Source organism: Clupea harengus, chromosome 21 (assembly GCF_900700415.2).
Source record: "Clupea harengus chromosome 21, Ch_v2.0.2, whole genome shotgun sequence".
Taxonomy (NCBI): domain Eukaryota; kingdom Metazoa; phylum Chordata; class Actinopteri; order Clupeiformes; family Clupeidae; genus Clupea; species Clupea harengus.
Window position 1 is genome coordinate 3,889,218 of NC_045172.1, and position 24,980 is coordinate 3,914,197.

Consider the following 24,980-nt stretch of genomic DNA (forward strand, 5'->3'; position numbering starts at 1 on the left):
AGCGAAGAGGCATTTTTTCTCCTGGTTCGGTTGAAACACGCCCCATAATCACAGCCCAATGGAGCGATATCAGACTCATATTCTAACTAGAATTATGAGTATGACATCGTCAGGCTAGAGAATACCTGTAACCACAAGGCAATTTACACTTTTATATTAATTTCACTTTTGAGTTGTATAATCCAAAGTAAGTAAACTGATAAATGATCTGGATAACAACCAGTTAATTATGCACCAAATAAATTCACTCATGTTAGAAAATCACATAATGACTTCAGAAGCATGTAACATGTTAAGAATCTAAGCTTGTTGCAGGCCTATGTGCGCTTAAGATTATCTAGTACCATTTATTCACCTGGTATCATATGGTGGCATATGTTCTGGCTATAGGTTGTTCACATAGTTGCCACAGTTACTTTGAAAAAGTAATCGGATTACTGATTACTCTTTTAAAAAGTAACTTAGTTACTTTACAGATTACTTGATTTTAAAAGTAACTAAGTTAGATTACAAGTTACTTTATTAGTTACATTCAGCAGCTGTCGCCAACGCCCCCGCCGCCTCAACATAAAAATGACAACCAGTTTTGCCAACACTCACTTTATTAGAACTGCATTTTTAACAGTAAAGTACACAACAAAAATGTACAATGTATCCAGTGGCGTATCTAGCCCTATTTTGGGTGAGCTGGAGCCCCCCCAAAAGTTTCCTTAGCCACCCCCAAAAAATATTTTAATTTTGAGATCGTCAAATTCACACCTAACAACCGTTTTAGTGAAATTATTTTGTTTCATTTTTAGAGTTAGAAATAAATAGTTTCGAGTAGCACAGGAATCCCGCCTGTTTGAGACTGTGGTGGCAAGCTCACGTTTCTGTTTGGTCGTGAGTGAGCCTCGCGAGCGTGCAGACAGACGGTGATAACGTCTAGTAAACAGACTTGGAGCGACTGTCCGACCCAAGCTGGTGAAAGCTGCTAAATCAGCTGCTGGTTATAAGGATAGCACATGAAGTTTAAAATAGTAAAAGAAACGAAATGGTTAAATCATCACGAGTTAATTATGTCGTGGCTCTCTTTTATCATGCCTGTTCATTGATCCTGTGGGTATGCCTACTCAGTAGCTCCGCCAGCTATAACTAGCTAGTGTACCTCATTAACAGAAGCTTCTCAAACCTCTTGTCAAAAAATGAGAAATCCCACGACCTCTTCATTAAATGCAACCAGCACAACATTGTAGACTAGTCATGTTCTTTCACCACTGGGTACGATCTGTATACAATAGTTGAGGTTAGCTAATAACCTACAAAGATTCTTTAATCTTATTTTGTATTCCGTCTCTGGCGAGAGACTGTGGAGAGGTATCTATCTAGCTAGTTAGGATGGTGACAATCTAGATAACAGTACAGTAATGTAGCAGTGTGGAGCAAGATAGCTGCTATCCCAGTAACGTTATTGTTCAAGGGATGTGTGTGTATGTTGCTGAAAGTGTTTCACAGTCACTGTAGCGATAACTTTCTTGTAAAATGATGATCCTGATGTAATGCTATGGCTTTGTATCAGATCGCCAGGTTTTGTTCAACATTGATTGATACAGTATGTTAAGCTCCTGGTAAATAGCTGGCGTTTGCTATCGCTAGCTAGCGTGCAATTTTACAGACGGTAACATTAACATTTTGACTGTAACATTAACATTTTTATTTTAACATTAACGCATTTGTAATAATACTAGTTGTCATGAACAATAACTGTTTGTGGATGTTCTCTCAACTACATAGTTAGTTATCATACCTAGCGATAGCTTAGTTCGCTAGTTAGATAGCCATCAGGCTTGACTTCAGCATTGACCTCTGCTATGTATACGCGTGACGTGACCCTCATGCTGAAAACGTGACTTAATTGTCGCATAGACTACATGACTTCACACCAAGAGACGCAAGAAGAAATCAGATATATATTGTACTATTAATGACAAAATAGTAACGCACAGTGACTTGGACAAGTAACTTTAATCTGATTACTGGTTTGAAAATATTAACGCGTTAGATTACTCGTTACTGAAATAAGTGGTCAGATTAGAGTAGCGTTAGTAACGCGTTACCGGCATCACTGGTTGTTCATAGTTGTCCTATAGGCTAAATGTTTGAAAAAAAAAACACATTTAGTTTTACACCCTTAGATATTTGAAACTCCTCACCTAATATTTGATATATTTGGAATATAACACACTGTAGTACACATTATAGTAGCATCTAGATTGGATATCACTCATCACAACCACCTGTTACTTTAAATGCTACAAAATTGTTCCAAAAAAACACGGTATATAACCTTGGACAGCGATTGAGACACACGCTGAAATTATGCCGTTAGACATGTTGTGTGTGAGTTGTGTGTCATCGCACTGCGTTAGACAGCTGAGAGATTAAGCATGTTACAGCTGTCCCCTTCTCACACCTGATACTCGTTCTCCCCTACATCTTCAAAAGCCTAAGCGTTATCTGATTAATCAGAGATGCTGCTCTCTGAGTGGTCACAAATTGTATTTTTGCTGCTCCACCCACTGGTTAGAAATATCAATTAGAATAGAATAGTAAAGACTTTATTTGTCATTGTGCATTAGATACACAACTAAATTTGCTTACAATGCTTACATCCACATACACCCTTCAACCACACTAAAGCACATTAAAGCATGTTTGCAACCCCACGGACTCGCACATTAATATATAAAAAAAAACATAAATAGGGAGATCATCAAGACATCATATATGGCACAGAGTGAAAGTGCAGTTGTGCTGGGTGGAGGGTAGGAGGGTTGTGTGGTTATTTAGTTATGTGATGGCCCTGGGGATAAAACTGTTCTGCAGGCTGTAGTGGCCCTGTGGCGCCTGCCAGAGGGGAGCAGGGTGAAGAGATGGTTTGTGGGGTGAGTCTCATCCTTTAAAATGCCACATGCCCGGCGGAGGCAGCGTGTCCTAAAGATGTCATCCAGGGGAGGCAGTGGAAGTATAATTATTCTCTCGGCAGATCTTATGACCCGACTGAGAGATTTCCTGTCCTTGTCTGTGAAGTTGACGTACCATGCAGTGATACAGTATGTGATGACACTTTCAATGCAACAGTGGTAAAAAAGACTTAACTTAAGCAGCTCGGGAGACAGGTTGTTTCTCTTCAGTGTTTGCAAGAAGTAGAGCCGCTGCTGTGCTTTCTTGACTGTAGCGGTTGTGTTCATCTCCCATTTCAGGTCCTCTGAGAGCATAACCCCCAGGAACTTAAAGCAGGAGGTCCCCTCCACTTCGTCACCATTGATGATGAGGGGTTGAGGGTTCGCCTTTTGCCGTCTGAAGTCGACTATGATCTCTTTTGTCTTCTTGACATTCAGGGTCAGGTTGTTTTCTTTACACCATCATGTCAGTCTGTCAACTTCGTCTCTGTAGGCACTTTCATTTTCGTTGGTGATTTGTCCTATCACAGTCGTGTCATCTGGAAATTTTATCACTGTATTTGAAGGATGGGTGTGGGTGCAGTCATATGTGTCGACGGAGTAGAACAGGGGACTCAATACACAGCCTTGTGGAGCTCCAGTGCTGAGGGACAGGCTCGAGGATTGGTGAGGACCCAGTCTCACTGTCTGCGGGCAATCTGTTAAGAAATCCTTAATCCACATACACAGGCTGTAGCTGAGGCCCAGATCAAGGAGTTTGGTGATCAGCCGGTTGGGGACGATGGTATTAAAAGCCGAGCTGTAATCTATGAAGAGTAGTCTCACATATGTCTCCTTCTTGTCCAGGTGTGTCAGCGTTGTATGGAGGGCTGTGACAATAGCGTCCTCAGTCGACCTGTTTTCCCTATAAGCATACTGATGCTGGTCCAGGGAGCGAGGGAGGGCAGCCTTAACGCGCTTCGCCACCAGCCTCTCAAAGCACTTGGCGATGATGGGAGTGAGCGAAACTGACATAGTCTTAGGTCCCAGCCTCAACCCCATGTTTCTCTCACGTGGCTGTAAAGCCAGGAATGTCAACAGGAGCGGCTGGTGATGGCCAGGGTGTGCAGAGCTCCAAAAGAAGGGAAAGAAGGGCAGCACTGTTCCAAAGTTGTTTCCTGTGCACTGCTGTGCATCATGACCAGGGTAAGGACAATGTGGAAGAGACGCAAGGAGAATGCAGACAGACCAGAGCTGAGAAAAAGAGCCTGAATGACAACAAATCTCCCAGAATCTTAAGAAAGACAAAGAGAAAAAAGAAGGAAGAGAAACTGGGATAGAAAGACAGAAAGAAACAGGAGCAGAAGGGAAAGGCTCCTGCTTTTTATGTCTGTTTACTGGGGGCAAGTGCTGCTCCAACCACAGATGACAAATGGATGACGGTAGAGAACATGACAGAGAAAGAGAGGCTAAGAAGCAAGAGGGCTTGAGAAGGAAAGAAAGAGACTCATCATCAGTCATCACATTCAGAGGAGGCGAAAGGCTGTGGAAGCCAATGTGATGTGGAGCTCTCTGCCCATGAGAGAAGGTGATATCAACCGAGCCGTGACCTTCCGCGATCCCACTCCCGGCAAGGTGTTGGCTACAAAAGACGAGAAAAAACCCAGTCAGAGAGACATGGAGTGGCAGAGAGTCTTGGATGAAGTCAGGGAGACTGAGATGGAAAAAGCTGCTCAGAAGATGACCGAGAAGCTGCAAGTGAAGGAGCCGAGATGGCTTACGTTTCTGAAGGGCAAATCCTTTAATTTAAATAAAGATCTCACGTGCTCTTCATCACTTGTGCCGCCTTTCTGTTTGCATGGTTCTGTGCCAATGGTCTCAGCAGCTGTGGGCAGATCCACCACCTCCAGCACTAAGGATGCTGGAGATGCTTGAAACATCGCTGATGATCAGACACCAGATTCATTTTCCAAATATATGTAACATCCTGACATGACACGTCCAGTTTCTAAACTAAATTATTTTTCTATCTAAATAAAGTTTTTGGGTTATTTTTTCTGGATCATTACATGGTGTTTCTTGGATAGTTTCTATATTTTCCAAAGATGTATGGATAGTGATATACACATACAATATTACATGTACCAATACCTTTTCCAAAGCCAAGCCTTTCAGAAAATATATAATTATATGGAATGGTTATCAAGGTGGGAATCATATTGATTGTGTATGTTGAACATATTACATGTATAAAAGGAATATTACATATTTATAAAAAATTGTAACAGAAAGTTAAAATGTAACCAATTACAGTAACTGTGAGTTGATAACCTTTTCTGTAACTTGCAGAAATATGAGTTATCAAAAATTATCATGTCATTGAACACAATATATTCATACATTTTCAGTCATGAGTTAAAAAAAGTCTCTACACTTTTGTATGGGGCACCAAGTGTAACCTCATTGTATACAGAAGCTAAGCCAGCAAAGGCTGCTTGAACTTTTCTAGATATCAGTACAAAATAAATTATTTCCATAAGCTATATTACTGATGTGCAGTATGATGTGCACGAAATGTCTTTGGTCCGATGCATTCCGTGACTCTGCAGGTTACAGAATGTGTTCTGTCCACCGAAACAAACTTTTGAACTTACACTAAAGCCAACAACAGCAACCTTTGCTTTCATTGACAGAATGTATTCTATAACCTGACAACTCATAGAATGTATCAAACCAAAGACCTTTCCTTCACTTCATACTTTCAGGAATATAGCCTAGGGACTCATGGATAACTCATTCTGTACTTTGACAGAACACGGACAAAACATGACTTTGTTGAACAGAATGCGTCCTGTACCCTGCCGACTCACTGAATGTATTTTATGATATGCTCTTGGTCTACAAGGTTCTAGTCATTTTGACACATTTCATAGCGATTTAGTCAGATAATCCCCGAAAAAGGAAAAAAGAAAACACATCATTGTGACAGAAATTTTAAACAACCACATCAATTGTATCACAAATATCATAACTCAGACCAACTATATGACCATATGGCACTCAGCCATTCTGTAAAAGTTTACGTAGGCTACAGTTACGTTCCCATTCACTCATGGGGCAAAACATTTCCTTGTCCCACTTTAGTCCTACCAGAGGGACTGGCATAAGCCTAGGACTAAATTGGGACAAGGAACTGTTTTGCCCCATGAGAGGGAATGGCTGAGTGCCATATGGTCATATAGTTGATCTGGTTTTCATAATCTATCATGATGTTTTGTGTAGTATTTCATTGCATAAAAAATACAAACCTTTTTGCTAATATCTGGGATTCAATGTGTGGAATAGACACAATCATTGTCAGTTAACACGCCAGCCAATCAGATTTAGTTGTAAAGTCACGTGATTTGGATGAAGCCAGTTCCGAGTCCGCCATGTTTGCTGAATTAGTTCACCGGATTAGCTTCACGTAGCTCAAAGTAACCACTGGGTTAGCTCGTAGATTGTGTTTTCGAATGTATTTCGGTCATAGACATAGGTTGTGCTTTTAGTGTACCTCAGGTCAGGAAGAAATAATAATAATAAAATAATTCCAGCAATAACATTAGGCAGTTTTATTTACCCGAATGCATATGTTGCACACAATGATTAAGGCGTCTAACCCACACTTTAGGGGTAAAATTTCTTCTGTTTTAGAGGAGTTGTTGGCAGCAGCAGTGACGGAAATCTGCGAGCTATTTGATAATGAATTTGCTACTTTACGTGCGGAATGTCCAAGATGCAAGCATACTAAGGAAGTCGAAAAGAGAACACACTCAACACCACAGCGTAACCGTTCTTATGAGAATGTCCAGAGGTTCACTACCAGAGACGAGGATCTTCAGAGAGGTAGCAGTCGAGGAGAATTTGAACGGGATACAAATGGAGACGTGGGTAAGTCAAATGATCACCTATCCTACCAACCAAGGGTGCAAATAATGTCATTGCAATTCTTAGAGATATAAGGCCTATTTCATATAAAAGTGGTTGTTGTGTTTTGTATTCTTTGTCACACCAGCTGTATTTAAATTGAATGCCTAGACCTGTATTTTTGTGATCTAGGAATGAAACACTTGGCTACTTTATAGACAGTATGACAGACAGCCTATACAGAATGTAAGGCTGCAAGATGAATTACGTTTTTTATATACTTTACACATCGTCATAGCTCTATTGTTCTGGTTATCAGGAAGTAATCACACCATACCACAGTGCTGCCAGTGGGACGTCGGTACTAGCAATGACCAACCCAAACATGCTAGTAAAGAAATGGTATGGCATAAATACACACACACTCTGAATATTTTTTAAAGGACCCCCCCCCCCCCTAAACACAAAGTTAAGCTTGATCGTGTGCTTCCCTCCTCAGGGTACAAAGATGGACTTCGTGTCTGTCAAACAGGAAGTTGTGGAAGAGTCTGAACTCTCTCAGAGAGAAGAGCAGAATGGACAGGAGGGTAAAGAGCAGCAGAATGCTGGATTTTACCATTATCACACTACTCCCCTTTCTGCTGAATCTCTCTGTCACATCCTACAATCAACTCTCACTGAGAGAACCACTGCCACCACATAGTTTCATTCAAGAACCAAACAAGTAGAGACATTGACAAGTAAATAACAAAGCGTTCACAAGGTTATGAGTAACATTGCCTGCTTGTTATGAGAGTGAAGCAGTCATTTAGTGTAAGAAAAGAAAGCCCTTGTTTCTTCCTTTTAATTGACATACATTTATTTAATGCTATCTTAATTCCTCCTTTACAGGAATGGCTGGTTCAGATATTACCCTGCCTGATTCTAATCTGGATTTGAGCACATTACTGTCCCCCCAGACAGGACCAGAATGGGCCCCTCCTGAGCAATTTATTTACCGTGACAGCAACTGTGACCCAAAGGTTGAATCAGAGAATGGCCATTCCAGTTCTGTAAACAAGGACAAAGTAGGTGAAAATGGAGGGCATGAAAGTATAGACTATTACCACGAACAGCAGAAGCTGAGCACGTGGAACAGTGACATGTCAGCTGGTATATACCCTGCACCCCAACTAAATCCCATGCAACACAGAGACTGTAGTAGAGATGGGCAAGAAGAGGTACAGACAGAGGAAGTGGAACTTGGGAATACACACCTCACACACTGGACAGTGTCTTCACCAAGGAATCAGTCGCATCTGCACAAGCAGTGGCCAATGCGCAGAAAACCATCTGTGCCTGTGAGTGCGTTCAACATGTGTCTCTCAGGTGCTGTATCCTTAGACATGAGGGCTGATGGTTCTGGGAATCAACTGAACATGCCTTTGACTATCACAGCGGAGCAGGAGAAGAAATTCACCTGCCTGTTATGTGGGAAGAGACTCCTGTCCGAGCAGACCCTGAAATCTCACCAGAAGATTCACACAGGATATGCACCACATCAGTGCAACCAGTGCGGCAAGAGGTTTTCTCGACTCGAGAACCTCAAGGTGCACCAGAACATCCACACAGGACTCAAACCATACACTTGCAAATTCTGTCTGAAGAAATTCAATGCTCCAAGCAACTTCAGCCGACATAAACATGCTTGTCTGAAGAGAAAGCTAGCTCTATTCAGTTCGTAAAAACATATTTACATTGGGGTTAGGCTCAGGTAGGGTTGGGCGATATGACGGTATATAGCGTGCAACTGTAGAAATGTGTCTACCGGTAGAGATTTGGCAATACCGTTTCAAACGCGGGAGACTCTTATTTTGAAATATTTTTCCACAGTAGTTGCATGTTGCCACTGAACTATACATTATCCCGCTATTATACGGTTACTTGCCAAAACGATATAAGACATTCCTCCAAAATACCTCTTTAATGATTTTGTTGCCGTTTCATTTTTTCCGCTTTTCCCAAAAAATAGATCTTCAGGCAAATAGAACTTTAAAGTTTCAGGTGTTGCGTAGCAACCCATTACTTGCTGACTTCAAGTTACAACTTTACGTTACGTTAAATGACTGGACTACTTGTGGAATGATATGAAAGATGTGAATTAGAAGCACAAAACCCGTTGCCAATGACAGCGGCCATTACTTTTTCTCAGCGTTGAATATAAAGAAATTACAGACCTGCGAACGTTGGGGTGGCCCATTCAGATCAACAGAACTTTTTTGAACATTCTAAAGAGCCGTATAATAAACCGTGGTATATACCGTAACCGTGATATAAAATTACACTTACCGTGATAGAAGATTTTGGCCATATCGCCCACCCCTAGGCTCAGGTGTGATGTGTTGTAATGCGTGTGGTGTGAAGTTCAGGTGTAGAGACAGAATAGTATTGTAGATTTGAATAAACATGCATCTCTGGTTACTTAGTTACATTTCATAGTTTCATAGTTCTAGGAGTATTGCTTCACCTTCATGTCCTATCCAGTGATCAGATAAGTGGGTCAGTCTCAGTGTAACTCACCTGGGGAGAATTCAATCTCACCTGAGTCAGGCCTGTATTACTCCCTTACACTTTTCTTGACTCGCACCGCCACTGATTGTAAGCTGGAGGGAAAATGTGTGGGATAATAATAACCTTTTTGATGTGATCATGTGGTAACACTTCATCCTTGTTGTCAGGTGCTGATGGTCTTATTTTGCACATTTTTACAAAAGACTTCCAAATATTTCTTTTTCATCTTAGCATTATCATAGAAAATCTTTCTTATTTATTCAGTGCAGAACTGCTACTCATCTTTGTCTTTGAGGTGTATGTATATTCTGTACTACGAATCACCAACATTAATATGGAATATGTATTTGTGAAAAGCAGCCACATTCATCGAGTGTTTTGTTCTGTGATATGGGTATGATTGTGTTTTTAGAGAAGTGTTTCAGGATTTTGTTGTTTCAAAAACGTCCTGTAGAGGGCATTGCCAAACCCTTCATGGTAGCTGCTGAGGTGACTGCTAGAGGTTTAAGAGAGGTTGCAAGACAAAATTGTGTAGATGAATGATGACCCTACTGTAAGGACTCTATTTGTGACATGATTATAAATTGGCAGGTACCGGTACTCTTATTTATAATATTTCATGTTTAATTTCTGTAAATACTTTGACAATACTATTTCTATGGACTGCAAACCTCTCACTCTCTCTGAGACTCAAATACACTGACTCACACACTGTCCAGTGTCTTATCAAATACCCACACAAACCTACATAAAAGTACACTGTAATTACTTGCTAATTTTACAAACTTTAATAATGATTAAAGGCAACAGACAGTGCAGCATTCTACAAAGCATTACCTACCACTGACAGGACCTTTTTCCATGTCACTGCATGTCCACTTGGTCACATGATGTTCTAGCATACGACAGCAAGTCAATTTGTTCTAGGTCCACTCCACACAGAAAACATTTCTTGTGGGAGGTTAAGATTCATAAGAGATTGGCTAATATGGGGGTTGTAGCAGCTGGTGGATGCAGGTGAGGATGGGGAGGCTAGGGGTGATTTGATATAGGCCTCAGGGCCTGAGCAGAGGAGGATGGGGGGGGGGGGAAGAATGGAAAGAAAATTGGTGTGACCCAAACCAACAATGCTCAGACAGCAGAGAAGAGAAATGGAAAAGTCAAGACACCTCAGCAGATAAGCTGTTAGGAAGCATAACATTTAATTGTTTTCATAGAATGAATAGTCTTGCATGCTGCTTACACTGAAAAAGCAGAGAATATCCCATGCCATTGAAAATGTGTAAGACGTGTTTACTTTTTTGCTTTTTCGCAAATAGCAGTCTTGGGCCTTATGCACACTGGCTGCATTTCATTTGTGTTGCAGCTCAAATCAAATTGTTCAGCAGTTAGGCATATTACCACTGTTCCCTGAAGGAGAGGAACAAGATACAACACAGATAGTATGGGATATCACACCCTCACATGTCTGGCAGAAGACACCTCTAGTCACACCTCTAAAAGGCAGATGATACATGGTCTCTTCACCGAGCATTAGCTGCTGTGCGAGGCAAACTAGTGTTGCACCTCATTCCTCTCCTTCAGGGGACAGTGGTTGTATGCATAACCTTACGTTCTGTTTCAGTGAATTCACCTGGTACACATAAAATATGGGTCCTATAATCACGGACCGCGCAAATGAGGCTGAACAGAACATCTACACCCCATCGATTCAGTAAAAAGGATGGAGGAGGCGGTAGAAGCGCACATAGACATGGCAGGATGCTCACAAAGGTATGAGAGGATGTGGCAGAGCACACTTCCTCCACTGACACACCCCTGAACAATGCCCAGGATACTGCCACCCCCCTTGTGGAATGAGCATGCACACCCTCAGGCAAAGGCACGCCCTTGCTGTTATAAGCCAGGGAGATAGCATCCACAATCCATTGGGAGAGCTACTGTTTAGACAGCACCCTGCCACGAGCTGGATCAGCAAAACAGACAAAGAGCTGGTCACATGACTGGAACTCTTGGGTGTGTGAAATTGATGTATGTAGCGCCCTCACCGGGCACTTCGTTTTTTTTTATGCAAAGGGGTCAATGTTGGCCCCACCAAACTGATCCCAAGTCTGTGTCACCACCTGGGGGTAAAGTCGCCACTCTCTCACAAGAGGACGCCTGGTGGAGAGAAGATCTGCCCCCAGATTGAGACAGCCTGGGATATGAGTTGCCTTGACTGACAACAGATGTAAACTACTCAGGGTCAGGAGAGAGTGAGACATTTGTAGAAGTGGGAGGGAGTGTGTTGCCCCCGTCTGATTATATAAGACACCACTGTTGAGTTAGGGTTAGAACATGATGGCCCTGCAGAGCTGGGAGAAACCCAGCATTTACCGCCTGCATTTATGTGCTCAGACGGTGTGATAGAATCCACCGCTGAAATGCCTTCATAGCCTATATAAGAAAACCCAGTGGTCATTGCCATCAGACCCTATAGCTGGAGAAACGCTTGATAACGCAGTTTGTGTCTCAGCTGAAACTGAGCCAGACATTTAAGGATGCATACTGTTAGCTGGATGAATTTTCAATGGTGGTCTGGGCTTAGCATCACATCTGGGTAGGATGCTTTGTAGAGTCTCCTCCATGGCAAAAGATGATGTGTGTTTTCTTGTGCTAGTAAATAGTTTTAATATTTAAGAAAAATGTGAATTTGATGTGATTTCTGCAACAGTGGCACTAAAAACCTTGTATTACACTCCATCATTTTATGCTAAAGTGTAGGCTGATAAGAAGAAAACACTGGATTTATGTGACCTGCAATGATTTATTAAAGGGGGCTGTCAGCTAACCAGCTAAATTATTTCATATTCCCCATCCCAAGCCGATTGGGGGCAGTGTTTTACCAGAGCCCGTCCCCCATTAGTAATTATCTGGTATTACTATGTTTGTACATTCTTACTTCCGTGGATTGAGGCTGTGTACTGACACCGAGACTGGTTGTTCATGCTGACCCTCAGTCTGCCGAAGTCAAAAACGCAGCGATAAACATAGGAAGATTCCTAAGTCTTCCTATGCCTATGCTTTATCCGAGATCCATATGCTGTTCACGACAGCGAATCAGACTCTGAAAAAGGCGTAATTAGAAGATGACCGACAGCGACGTATGACGACGTGCTTCCAGACCCAACTATTCGATCAACAAGAAATGGAGCCGCGGTTGCTGATCTTGTTCACTGTCAGCTTTCTGCTACATGGAGTTGAGAGAAGTTTGGCTGACAAAGGTGAGAATGTTTAGAAAACCAATTATGTTGGATGGTTATGTGCATGCAAGAGTACTACAATGGAGCTGTTATGTCTCAATGTAAACGACTTTTCATTCATCACAAATAAAAGTTAGCGGGCTAGCCAGCTAACGTTTGCGGGAGGTCCTAGTCTCAACTACTGAGCAAAGTGGGCTATCTGTCATGTTTGTGATAAAGACTTTTCGATGATTTACGTGTGTTCTACTAGTATGACGGAAGAGATAATCACAAGACACGTGTCACATCTAATATGAAAACTGATCAGCTTTCTACCTTTCTACCTAAGGATGCGATAAGCTTTTTGCTTAACTAAGGATAGATTAAATGTGCCTATCTTGGTAGCAGTACGTAGACAAAGTTTTTAAACTCTTCTGTGTGGTGAGATGTCAAGCTAAACCGCATGGGATAGCCTGTACACCACACATTTCTAGTCCCAAACGTCAACTACCTATCTTTTTTTCTTTCCGAACAACTTGTGTGCACTACCACGTCTGAAAGTTACCCTTTATTTCATTCAGCACGCGTCCTTTCCTTTAATAGAGACAGTGTACAAAATGGAGAGATAGGCATTTCAGCACTTGATGGTCATGAGTTTTGATCACAGAACAGATATCTAATTTTGTTTTTTAAATGGATCTCCTCACAGAAAATTAAGCAAGCTTGATCTTAGATCCGATTTACAGACTGTCTCATTTGCAGGCAAGCGGTGGAAGAAGCACCTAGACCAGATCGAGGAGGCAGTCCGAAACTACACACCATGCAGTCAACACAACTGCAGCTGCCACCATGGGTACTTAGAGACTTTCCAACACATAAGAGATGTTTTGGTGAAATGTACTTGTAATTCTTCATGTAAAAGCAAATAAGTCTGTGCATTCTCCTCTGTATCAAATAGTATAGCACAGCATTACACGCTAAGGTCATGATTTGATTATCCAAGAAGCATGAGTATGGAACCTAGACTTTCAGTGTCCGTCTTTTACAAATCTCTGGGTGTATGTTATGTATTTCTGTTGATGTCAATGACAGAGTCCTAAAGGCAGACCTGAAGCCATTTGGCTCAGGAGTGTCAGAGTCTCTTATGATGGACACAGTTCGTCGAGGAGTTGGTACGCACTACCAGATCATCGACCACAAGCTGTACAGAGAACAGAGCTGCATGTTCCCTGCCAGGTGTGTCTGTGTTGGACTGTAACATGTATTAATGGTGCTGGTTGCCTGTGGTATACTGGCTCTACACTGCCATTGGCTTAAGGAGTTCATGGCAATCCAATAATGGGGCTCTGTGAATAAATGAGATTAAGTGGTCACTCCTCTGGATAGCTTATGTTGAGAAAGCATGGTGTTAAAGTGTGTGTGTGTGTGTGTGTGTGTGTGTGTGTGTGTGTGATAATCTTTTAATTCATTTCATTTACCTCAAAGCTGACTCGGTTTGCAATGATGCACATATGCATACATCTAGGCACATGAGTGAATGCTTTAAGGAAACCATTTCTGATTTTAGATGCAGTGGGGTCGAGCACTTCATTCTGCAGGTGATTGACAGTCTACCCGATATGGAGATGGTGATCAATGTGCGCGACTACCCACAGGTGCCCCACTGGGCCCAACCTGCACTCCCTGTGCTGTCCTTCAGCAAGGTGAGCAGAGTTGCCATGTACACACTCACATTCTCTCACACACACACACACACACACACACACACACACACACACACACTTTTTGTCTCTAAGACTTGTTTTATTTTGTGTTTTGTTTGTTTACGCTAACATTGATATTGAGATAGCTAAACACATACCGGTTAACACTATCCTTTTGCTCATGCTTAACACACACACAAACAGAGACACACATACTGACACACTCTCGGCAAACTGTGCACAGAAAAAAAGTTAACAATGTACAATTTTAATGTAATATGGGGAAGAGCATAATTTAAACAAACAAAAAAAGAGCTGTGATATTTGAGTTATATTTTCTGAAGAGGTTTGTCTAATGTTTTAACATCCAATTCTGTTTGTTGGGCAGACACCAGACTACCAGGACATCATGTACCCTGCCTGGACCTTCTGGGAGGGAGGCCCAGCTGTGTGGCCCATCTATCCCACTGGACTCGGTCGATGGGATCTCATGAGGGATGACCTGCAGAAGTAAGATGACAACTAAATTAAACAGAATATTCACACATGTAAAATATACACAGATATTATACATTAATTCATGTAATAAATATATGAAGACACATTTTGTTCAGGCGTGTTTGTGTGTAAATTAATATAATGCTAGGGACACATTTATCCCTAAATACAGCATTAGGACCTCAAGTCAGTAGTTTTACTTTTTCCCCACAAACTTCAGAAATCAACATTTTTATCAAATCAAAATGTCTTCCTTAAGAAACACTCAGTCCTTGAGAAACACTCAGTCCTTGAGAAACCCTGTGTAACCAGTGTGTGTGCAATAATGTCTTCCCTTTGGTACGTAACTGCATTGTTGCTTTGTGCTCCCTCAGATCAGCTGCACAATGGCCATGGAGAAAGAAACACTCTAGGGGATTCTTCAGAGGCTCTAGGTCAGTCTGAGTCTCCAGTCACTGGCTTTACCATGTCCTGTTGTTTAATCTGTCCTTTTTACCATGTCCTGTTGTTTAATCTGTCTTCTTTACCATGTCCTGTTGTTTAATCTGTCCTCTTTACACGGCAGAAGACTGATTGAAACATCATTGTCACCTTGTCTTGGTCACTTTTGCAAGTCAAGCTTTGTCCCTGATGTAAACAGCGGGGAAAGCACCTATGCACGCCGAGTGTGTTCACAAAGTTAAAGAAATCCTCTACCCCCTCTGACAGAACCAGCTCTGAGCGGGATCCTCTGATCCTGCTCTCCAGAGGGGAGCCAGACCTCGTAGATGCTGAGTACACCAAGAACCAGGCTTGGAGGTCAGAGAAGGTTAGTAGAGAGTCGGCTGCAGAATTCATACAAAGTTACTGTGGTAATGTTATCACTGTAATTTGCATTGATGTGTGTCTACATAGTAATGCAGATGTTGGTTTCACCATGTTTCATTTGTATATTTGAGTTGTTCATGCAGTATAAGACGGTGTGGGTTGGTATGCTAATGCAGCTCAGATAAAGTAGATCTCTTTTATCTGAAGAGTGTAATCTGAAAATGAACTGAATGCTATGTCCCTACTTATCTATGGACACATGGTACGGCGAGTACTGACACTTTCCTGACTTAACAAAATAAATGAAATTGTATTCTGTTCTTACCCAGGATACTCTTGGGAAACCCCCTGCGAAAGAGATTTCCCTGGTTGACCATTGTGAATACAAGTGAGACTCCTTACTTATTCTAAATATTCTCTGCCAGAAGAATTGTTCTTTTATTAATTAAATTTGATTCTTGTTAATGTCACTATAATTATAAATGGAACTTAACCCATATGTGTTTAATATTAGAGTATTCATACAATGGAGAGTTTGCATGTGTATTTAATCCATTGGTGCTAATTTGTGGAACAAGCTAATTTGAAATAGTTCACATATAATAGCCTGCATGAGGCCTTGCAACTGAACTTTTAAACACTGCTATTTTCTCAAGAAGCTACTACTAAATATAAAATACCAGAGATGTAGTAGAGATCGCTTTGCCATAGAGTGTTCCCATAGTGTGTAGAAAGTGAATGACACAGTGTTGGTTGTGCAGGTACCTCTTTAATTTCCGGGGTGTGGCCGCCAGCTTCAGGCTGAAGCACCTTTTCCTGTGCGGCTCGCTGGTTTTCCATGTCGGGGAGGAGTGGTTGGAGTTCTTTTACCCGCAGCTCCACCCGTGGGTTCACTACATCCCTGTCAAGCAGGACCTGTCCGACGTGAGGTAACCCCTCTCTGATGTCTTCTCAGTCATGTTGTTAATGTTGTTGTTGTTGCTGTTACTGAGGTGATCATTCCACTGAACAAGTTCTTCACAAGAATGGCAATTCAACAGGTTGATTAAGAGATGTGTCACTCTACTACCAAGAGCAGCATATTACTTTTAATGCATTTTATGACTAATTTGTGAAATAAATGTATTTAGTATTTACATAAATGTATTTACATAAAATGTATTTAGTAGTGATTTATGTCACTATAGCTATCAATGTTTAATTTCCTGAAACTGATACAAAACACTCGCTACAACAACAAATGATGTTTACCTTTACACCAGCAAACGTAGGGAGGAAACTGAACTTTAAAATCTGACGGACCGGTTGATCTCTCTCTTGAGCCAACTGCAACTCATTCCCATCTCATGTCCTTTCAGTCAGCTGTTATTTTCTCCGATCTTCTAGGGACCTGTTGCAGTTTGTGAAGGAGAATGAGGATGTGGCTGAGAGGATTGCCAAGAGGTAAAGTAAAGTGTTTTTAAGAAAACCTGCTTTAGAAAACCTGAGCTCAAGTGTTATCAAATGGATCAGATATACCATTCTCTCCCTCTCTGTCTCCCCCTAGAGGTGAGCGCTTCATCCTGGATCACCTGAGGATGAAGGACATCTCCTGCTACTGGGAGAAACTGCTCACCCAGTTCGCCCGACTGCTCCAGTACCGCCCTGCCAGACGACCCAACTACAATCAGATCACCTACCGGCCCGGCCACTCCGAACTCTGACCTGGAGGACCCTCCATTCTTTTCCTATCCTTTCCGCTGCTCATACCCTCTCTTCCTCCTCTGTATTTCACCAGGGCAGCTTATGGCGTGTTGCAGATCGTGTGCTTAGCTTCAAACAACACGTTTTTTTATGCAGGTTCGGAGGCAGTCAAAACATTTGATCCCATCCAATAACCCGTCCTGTAAGAGCAACACAGTTTTTTTTGGGTGATAATTCTGGTGGCCGGCTTTGTTGAAATAGTACTGCTACTTTTATCTAGATATTGAAATAATACATTAGTGAAGCTTTGTGTAGATTTGTAGGAGGTCATATAGTAATTGAGATTGCGGTAACTAAGATTTAAGTCCCATTGAGAAGAAGCCGTTTGTATACAGCAACGACCTGCACTAGAGCTTCACTTCTCCTTTCAGGAAGTGAACATGAATGTTTTTCCGACAACAAAAGAATTTTACAGTTCTTGTGATTTTTGAATAATGAACTACAAGTCTTAATAGAAGAATATGTGGACTCAGCGTTACGTTAAACATATTCTCTGCCAATGGAGATTGCTGTTGTAAGAACATTAGTCACTGGCAGTTAGCATGGCAGCAAGGTGCATACCCACATGAACAAGAAATGCTGCTTTTTTTATTAACCTTTTCTATGGTTTGTAATGGCATTTATGCCTTCAATCCTCCCAGTGCTTTGCCTTCAGACCAACAGCCGAACACTTACATGGGCAGAGACCTTTTCATGGTAGCATGAGTTTTACTGCCATTTTGTGCACTGGTGTTATTGATAAGAAAATAATACTAAAGATATAAAATGTCCATCTTACTTTGGTGTGTATTCACAATTCTCCTAAACATCAGTGAATCTGGGATGAATCTGTTTAAATTAACATTAGTGAAGTCCTATTAGTACGTGGTGGACATTATATATCTATATTAGAACATTTAACCACCCAGCACCTACGAAGTGAGTGGGCACAGGCTTTTAGTTTTTTTGAATATAGCATTGTAATCATAGAGACTCATAATGATAGCGGTTGCTGTGCTGAGGCTGTAATTGTAGAGCACAATCAGAGGTTCTCTTCATTGCAGTCATCAGCCACCAGCGCACAACCTCTTGACACAGTTCTGTCCAGCTCTGAAGTGCCAAGAGAGACTACCTTATGTGCTCTGATCTAATGCAGCAACGGCAGCATGGACAAGGTGGGGAAGAGGTACATAATACTTCCCACATGTCTATTGCCACCATTACAGCCCATGAGTTTCACAGATGCCTCCCAGATAATATTATTCAAATTCTCTATGTGTAAAGACCTGTATGGACCACATTGGTACTCGGTCGCTGTGGTGCTGAATGTCCTCTGAGAACAACCTTGGTGTACTTTACTTATTTTTTTAAATACGTATTTATAGGTGGTGCCACACAACACTCGGCCTTGACTATGGTATTTGTTTGTAATCACTGGCTTGTTCTATCTGTATATTGGTAACGTAATATCATGATGTAAGCCAAGTAGTGAGAGAAGGGAGATATCAAATCTAAATCTCCATTTTGACAGTGCAGGGCAGCATACTTTTTGTATTTTTTTTATTTAAACCACTTTTCTAACTATTGAGTTGCAGTTTATTTCTAGATTAGAATCACTGTGCTTTTCTGTATAATAAAACATGACATTTTATACATTTCCCCGTGCTCTTTCATTTTTGTATCCTGATCCGTTTCCTAGCTGGCTGTCATGATTTTGCTCAAAGGATTTAAATGGGCATCAAACCAAATGAACAGTTTCATCATAGAGTACGTGATACTGACAGGACTACCTTTCCCAATGGCCACCTGTAGGAGTGTGAACTTGTTTCTTATAACCACATGTACAAACAGCCTGAAAGCTCATTTACAAATACTGCATTTTCTAGAAATGTCCAGAGAAACTATTGAAATATCAGGTAAGACATATGAATACAATAGCAATTTCTATAGAATTGATATGGATTGATAAAGCTGCTATATTAGGGCTCTGTTCACTTTCACCTGTCTTTTTCAGGATATCAACTATGCAAGGTGTCAAATAACACAAGTGTTAGCTTGCCCTAAAATCTCTCTGTCTCTCCCTCAGAGATAATTCATTTTGTCCAAAGTTGATGGAGTGATGGTGTAAATCCCTGCTGATTTCTGTAATTATCTGGCCTATATTCTTCAGTGGCACGTTCAGTATTTTTAGCCTTAAAGCGAAATGGCATGGGAAAAGAAGGGTGGGTGGGCGCACAGTCTCCGATTCAGATCATCACACTTTTGATCCAACACTCAGTTGTTCTCAGTCGAGAGAGGAACTTGGAGAAGGCGAGGGAAAGTGAAAGACAAGGAAAAAAAGGAATAGTGTTGCTTGACCATCTAAACGTCAATGCGTGGAAGGACGGTGATCAGCTCTAAAATCTCTGAAGCAAATAGTGAAGTGGACTCTCGCTGTGTTCGTCTATAAAAGGCAATAGAAAGCGAGATCTCCGTAGTTGGATCTCTGGCCCTGGAGAAGCATGCTGTCTTTGTGGATGATCTCCATTGCTTGCATGGGCCTCGGCTCTTTCTGCGCCGGGAAAGGAGGCCTGGAGTTCCCCAGCTTTGATGGGAAGGACCGCGTGCTCAACATCAACAAGCGGAACTACAAGAAGGCCCTGAAGAAGCATGACATGCTGTGCGTGCTTTACCACGAGCCGCTGTCCGCTGATAAGGGCCTCCAGAAGCAGTTCCACATGACGGAGATGGTACTGGAGGTGAGACAGGGGAGATTAGATGCATGGGAAGAGCCCCCCCCCCCCCCCAGTTGCTTTTACCTTCTTTGGGAGGGTTGAAGTCTTAAATAGGGGGGTGGGGGGGATCAAAACCCTCATTATTGCACCATGGTTTCAGTTCTGAGCTTGAACTGGTAATGGTATGCTTGATGGAGAGGAACAACTCAAGAATAAAGATTTTTGAAATGGAAGCATAGAGGCTTGATAGAGGTCTTAAAAATACTATGGTGTTTTCTTGATCATGTAGACTTCAACAGTAATTCGTAGTGTAAGGTTTCAAGAAAGTTAACTTTTTAGTAGATAGGTTAGGCTGTGAGTATACTCTATCTGTCTATTCTTACCTACAGTTTAATGTATGATGATGTATGAAGACATTGTAAGCCTTTTAGGACAGGCGACACACATCTTCCCATAGCCTTGTGAAACTCAGGACAATATGTTATGCTTGTAGATTTGGGCAGAAGCGATCAGAGAGAATATTGGTGTAACCTAGAAGTCTGATCTGATTGCTTTTAATGGACGTAGCAGCTCTAAAACTAGGGCATCTAGTCAGTGTCAGCTCTGATGATTGTGTTGGTACTGAATAATCTGAATAACTGGGTCATGTATTTAACTCTGTTTATCTTCCTCATTGTGATTCTGTGTTGTCCATGCATGTCTCATCACTGTGACCTGGTGGAGATTTGGGAGGCTGGGTCAATTTTTGTAATGGGTAGTTCAAATAATCTAGCTATGCTCTCTCTCTCTCTTCCTCTCTCTCTCTCTTCCTCTCTCTCTCTCTCTCTCTTCCTCTGTCTTGACATATCTCTGTTCTCACCTCCCAGCTAGCTGCCCAGGTTCTGGAGGACAGAGATATTGGGTTTGGGATGGTTGACTCCCGCAAGGATGCCAAAGTGGCCAGAAAACTAGGTAATGCTTCACTACACTTCATAATTCTGAAAAGACAAATGATCGTATTTATTCAATTTCTTTTCTCTTTATATTGCTGTGTGGGGCTTCAGGACTGGAAGAAGAAGGAAGCATCTACACATTTAAAGAGGATCGCCTGATTGAGTTTGATGGAGAACTCTCGGCTGATACTCTGGTGGAGTTTCTGCTGGATGTGAGTGTGATTAAGACATCATGCAGAAGGGTGTTATGTGTATGCGCAAATTAGGTTTTAGTATTTTATTCTCTTTTAATCTCACAATCTGCTTTAAAATAGGTGTTGAAACCTATCAACTAGGCAGAGAAAAATGCACCATGCAGCTGTCCACTCTGGGAGTTTTACAGATTAAAAGAACTGATTGATGTACATTTCTTTACTCTTCACTCTATCCTCAAAATTATATGATGATACTTAACAAACATCAATCAGCACAGTTAGACTGTAGTAAATTAAAGGGTTTTTACTGTCCTCTGTTGGCCATAATACATAATTATTGCTACTAGTTTCTCAGGCCCAGTCTATGTCTAATTGAGGTTCTACATCTGTAATTCTCCATTCGTTTTAAATCCACACCCTGTGCCCGTGTGTTGTCCCATTGCTGGTTGTCTCATTATCTTTGGTCTAATTGCTGCTGTTTGTTGTGTTGCTGCCGGCCTGTAGCTCCTTGAGGACCCAGTGGAGCTCATCAGTAACTCCCGGGAGCAGCGTGCCTTCGAGCGCATGGAGGGCCAAACCCGCCTCATTGGCTACTTCAAGGGGGAAGAGTCAGAGCGTAGGTCCTCCCTTTGCACCCACCTCCTTACAACCAAAGCAAAGTGTCCATTGCAAGGCATGGGAGGGGGGTGGGGTGGGGACAATAGGACAATAATAGGGAGATAACAAAGTATTAATAATACTTTAAAATAAAAATAAATAAAATAACTTTACATGATTAAATTGACATTGAGTGACTATATATTCTTTAACTTGCAATCTTACTAAACGATTTCATAAGATAACATTAACAAGGACTAAACAACAACCACAGGATATAGGATCATCCGCTAATGCTAAATTCTGTAGCAGGTGAGGGTAAGTGCTGTGGAACAATAGGACAATTATTGGAGATAACAAAGTATTATTAGGGCTGTGCTACAGTTATCAATCAATCAATGTATTTTTTTGATCAAGAGGGACAGTGTACATTCATGAACATTAAAATGTAAATGCACCCAATTATAGCCAAAAGGCTAGTTTCCATTAGCAGTCCCCCTGCCAGAGTGAAAAAAGGCTATACATGGCACAATCCTACATTTTCATTCAACCCACATTCCAATGCACAGGGGAATGTTTTCCATATCTATTTGGTCCTGTGTAATAATTCATGAAATTCGGACGGATAGAGTAAAAATACAGATTGGGCCATTGAATCCCTATGATGTTCCCCTTGAGTAAGTGCTCAGTCTATGCAAAGATAAGTCCCTGAACAACAGCACTGTCCTAAAATAGCACTCGCTACTCAGTCCGCAAGAGCAATTAAACCTGGTTCTCAAAAAGTGCTGTTTTGTGCTTGTATTACTGGTGGAGCTTTCTCAAAAATATTATTCGTATATTATAATTTTAAGTGCTTCTCCCTCTCTCTCTTTCTCTCTCTCTCTCTCTCTCTCTTTCAGATTACAAAGCCTTTCTGGAGGCGGCTGAGCAGTTTCAGCCCTATATCAAGTTCTTTGCCACTTTTGATAAAGCGGTACGTTTATCTTGTCCCACCATGCCATTGACTAAGGTGAAGTTGGTGTTTAGAGAGGTATCTGAATGTACTTTGGATTGTCATGCGTTATCTTACTATTCAGGACGTTAATATTCTGTGTTTATCTATATGTTGCAGGTTGCAAAGCATCTGACTCTAAAGATGAATGAGGTTGACTTTTATGAGCCCTTTATGGAGGAGCCAGTCACTATCCCTGGAAAACCCAACTCTGAGGCTGAGATTGTAGACTTTGTTAATACACACAGAAGGTATACGTGTAACTGACACATCCCAGTGAGATGAAGCCAGTAGTTATCTCATTTATACAAGTATAAGAAGTATCCATATGTCCTCATTCTTGAAATAAAGACATTTCTTCGTTTTCTAAAGGCCAACTCTGAGAAAGTTGCGCTCTGAGGACATGTTTGAGACATGGGTAAGAAAACTATTAAGACTATTAAATGTTAGAGTTTCATTAGCATTAAAATAAAGAAATAAAATAACTGTACATGATTCAATTGACATTGAATGCCTAGATGTTATCTGACTTGCAATCTTACAGTCTGTAAAAAATGTAATAAGATAACATTAACAAGGACTAAATAACGACTATTGGATATGGGATCATCTGCTAATGCTAAATTCTGTAGCAGGGAGATATTTTCAACAGAATTCTGCCTTCTGTCTCTATAACAGGAGGATGACATGGACGGGATACACATAGTTGCCTTTGCAGAGGAAGAGGATCCTGGTTGGCCGATAGTTCTAAAAATATACTGTATTTATTGATTATTTATTTGTATGTTTAACTGTGGGTATCAACTTGTGACAAGTCACTGTGTGTCACCTCTAAGATGGCTACGAGTTCCTGGAGATCCTGAAGGAGGTAGCAAGAGACAACACCAATAACCCTGACCTGAGCATTGTATGGATTGACCCTGATGACTTTCCTCTAGTAAGATTCCACAACACTGAACACTGATGATGAAGCTGATATACGCCACATTGGGTTAGAGTACATAAATTGTCTTTAGAGCTGTAGGAGCTGCCTTAACCAGGCAGGAAACGTCATAGAAGGGTAACCATGTTTGACCATCAGAATGTATTTGCACAGCTTACTGAGGGAGTGGTGTCCACTAGGAATTGCACTCCTGAAATGCCTTTTTTCCTGAGAGTCTTGCTTTGTTGGAGGTAGCCTCCTAAATTGTGTGGTGTGTACAATGTAAGTAAATTGTGTGAACCTAATATATTTCCCTTTCACACAGCTGACCACATATTGGGAGCAGACCTTCAAAGTGGACCTGTTCAGACCACAGATTGGAGTGGTGAACGTGACCGATGTGAGGCCCTTAATCCCTGTGCCTTTAACATGTTTTTTTTTTTATGGCAATACTTCAGTTCGGGATTTTAGAAATTGTGATCTGTTAGAGAACTCTAACAAATAATTTTCATATCAAAATTACTATGACTTGGTTGTGGATACATATTTTGACATTCCTGCCATTTTAGGCGGACAGTGTTTGGTTGGACATTGCCAGTGATGAAGCTCTACCGTCTGCGGAGGCCTTGGAGGACTGGATAGAGGATGTGCTGTCCGGGAAGATCAACACAGAGGATGACGATGATGAAGCCGGCCGTGAGGGTGATGATGGGGATGAATATTATGAAGAAGAAGAGGAGGACGATGAGGATGTTGATGATGCAGACGATGATGACCGTGATTGATTATCATGATCGATTGGCAGTGTGAATGCATTATATAACCTTCAAAGTTTTCCCTATGACTGGTGTTATAATTTCTGGCATTTTAAAGGCATGATGATGTGGAGGGCTGTTTATGGATGTCAAACTATGAAGAAATAAACTTGAATTTAAATTCTGCATCTTCTAGAGAAATGGCATATATTAGGAAAGCAGTGAAATATAAAAATGTCTGAGGTCACCTGGGGTCTTACTCTTTGAGTGAGTTTATGGACACATGCATGCATGTTGGTAACCTGTGATATGTTATCCATTTAGGTGGCACCAATAGGCTAATCATAGGGTGTGCATTGCATCATCCACTGTCAAATAGGGGGAAATTATTAATTAGATGATCAATTTCTCATCATGGAAGGCTCCGAAACCCGCTATGAAAAAACTTTACTTTTTGCAGATAGGAAGCAGCTTCACCCTGACGCTTAAATGTGTGCAACGTTTTGTTCAGACCTCATAATAAATCTCTCAACCCTTTTAAATATTG

General features: G+C 41.4%; 3 protein-coding genes across 3 annotated transcripts; all 3 read left to right on the forward strand.

The window, feature by feature from the left end:
* The first annotated feature begins 6,353 nt into the window (after window positions 1–6,353).
* Window positions 6,354–8,954, forward strand: LOC105893250 (zinc finger protein 225-like). Its single transcript, XM_031558952.2, has 4 exons — window positions 6,354–6,851; window positions 7,147–7,229; window positions 7,327–7,414; window positions 7,719–8,954. The coding sequence occupies exons 1-4, from the start codon at window positions 6,545–6,547 to the stop codon at window positions 8,549–8,551; spliced, it is 1,311 nt and encodes a 436-aa protein (XP_031414812.1). The 5' UTR covers window positions 6,354–6,544; the 3' UTR covers window positions 8,552–8,954.
* A 3,353-nt stretch (window positions 8,955–12,307) lies between these two features.
* Window positions 12,308–18,986, forward strand: poglut1 (protein O-glucosyltransferase 1). Its single transcript, XM_012819688.3, has 11 exons — window positions 12,308–12,640; window positions 13,361–13,451; window positions 13,691–13,834; window positions 14,166–14,301; window positions 14,690–14,811; window positions 15,174–15,233; window positions 15,508–15,607; window positions 15,936–15,994; window positions 16,368–16,535; window positions 16,993–17,049; window positions 17,153–18,986. The coding sequence occupies exons 1-11, from the start codon at window positions 12,523–12,525 to the stop codon at window positions 17,307–17,309; spliced, it is 1,212 nt and encodes a 403-aa protein (XP_012675142.1). The 5' UTR covers window positions 12,308–12,522; the 3' UTR covers window positions 17,310–18,986.
* A 581-nt stretch (window positions 18,987–19,567) lies between these two features.
* On the forward strand, window positions 19,568–24,975 carry LOC105893249 (calsequestrin-2-like). The gene is made up of 11 exons (XM_012819635.2): window positions 19,568–20,066; window positions 20,909–20,993; window positions 21,086–21,186; window positions 21,673–21,784; window positions 22,665–22,738; window positions 22,877–23,007; window positions 23,129–23,174; window positions 23,435–23,489; window positions 23,593–23,693; window positions 24,004–24,078; window positions 24,248–24,975. Exons 1-11 carry the CDS (start codon window positions 19,830–19,832, stop codon window positions 24,461–24,463), a joined length of 1,233 nt encoding a protein of 410 aa, XP_012675089.1. The 5' UTR covers window positions 19,568–19,829; the 3' UTR covers window positions 24,464–24,975.
* The last annotated feature ends 5 nt before the right edge of the window (window positions 24,976–24,980 follow it).

What these genes read in the sequence shown, in the direction of transcription:
- LOC105893250 (XM_031558952.2), top strand. Translation starts at nt 6,545, where the DNA reads ATGCATATGTTGCACACAATGATTAAGGCGTCTAACCCACACTTTAGG. An exon ending in AACATGCTAGTAAAGAAATG is followed by an intron (nt 7,230 to 7,326) that starts GTATGGCATAAA and finishes TTCCCTCCTCAG; the next exon opens with GGTACAAAGATGGACTTCGT. An exon ending in AGAGCAGAATGGACAGGAGG is followed by an intron (nt 7,415 to 7,718) that starts GTAAAGAGCAGC and finishes CCTCCTTTACAG; the next exon opens with GAATGGCTGGTTCAGATATT.
- poglut1 (XM_012819688.3), top strand. Translation starts at nt 12,523, where the DNA reads ATGACGACGTGCTTCCAGACCCAACTATTCGATCAACAAGAAATGGAG. An exon ending in GAGAAGTTTGGCTGACAAAG is followed by an intron (nt 12,641 to 13,360) that starts GTGAGAATGTTT and finishes TCTCATTTGCAG; the next exon opens with GCAAGCGGTGGAAGAAGCAC. An exon ending in GGATTCTTCAGAGGCTCTAG is followed by an intron (nt 15,234 to 15,507) that starts GTCAGTCTGAGT and finishes CCCCTCTGACAG; the next exon opens with AACCAGCTCTGAGCGGGATC.
- LOC105893249 (XM_012819635.2), top strand. Translation starts at nt 19,830, where the DNA reads ATGCTGTCTTTGTGGATGATCTCCATTGCTTGCATGGGCCTCGGCTCT. An exon ending in TTTGTTAATACACACAGAAG is followed by an intron (nt 23,008 to 23,128) that starts GTATACGTGTAA and finishes CGTTTTCTAAAG; the next exon opens with GCCAACTCTGAGAAAGTTGC. An exon ending in ACCCTGATGACTTTCCTCTA is followed by an intron (nt 23,694 to 24,003) that starts GTAAGATTCCAC and finishes CCTTTCACACAG; the next exon opens with CTGACCACATATTGGGAGCA.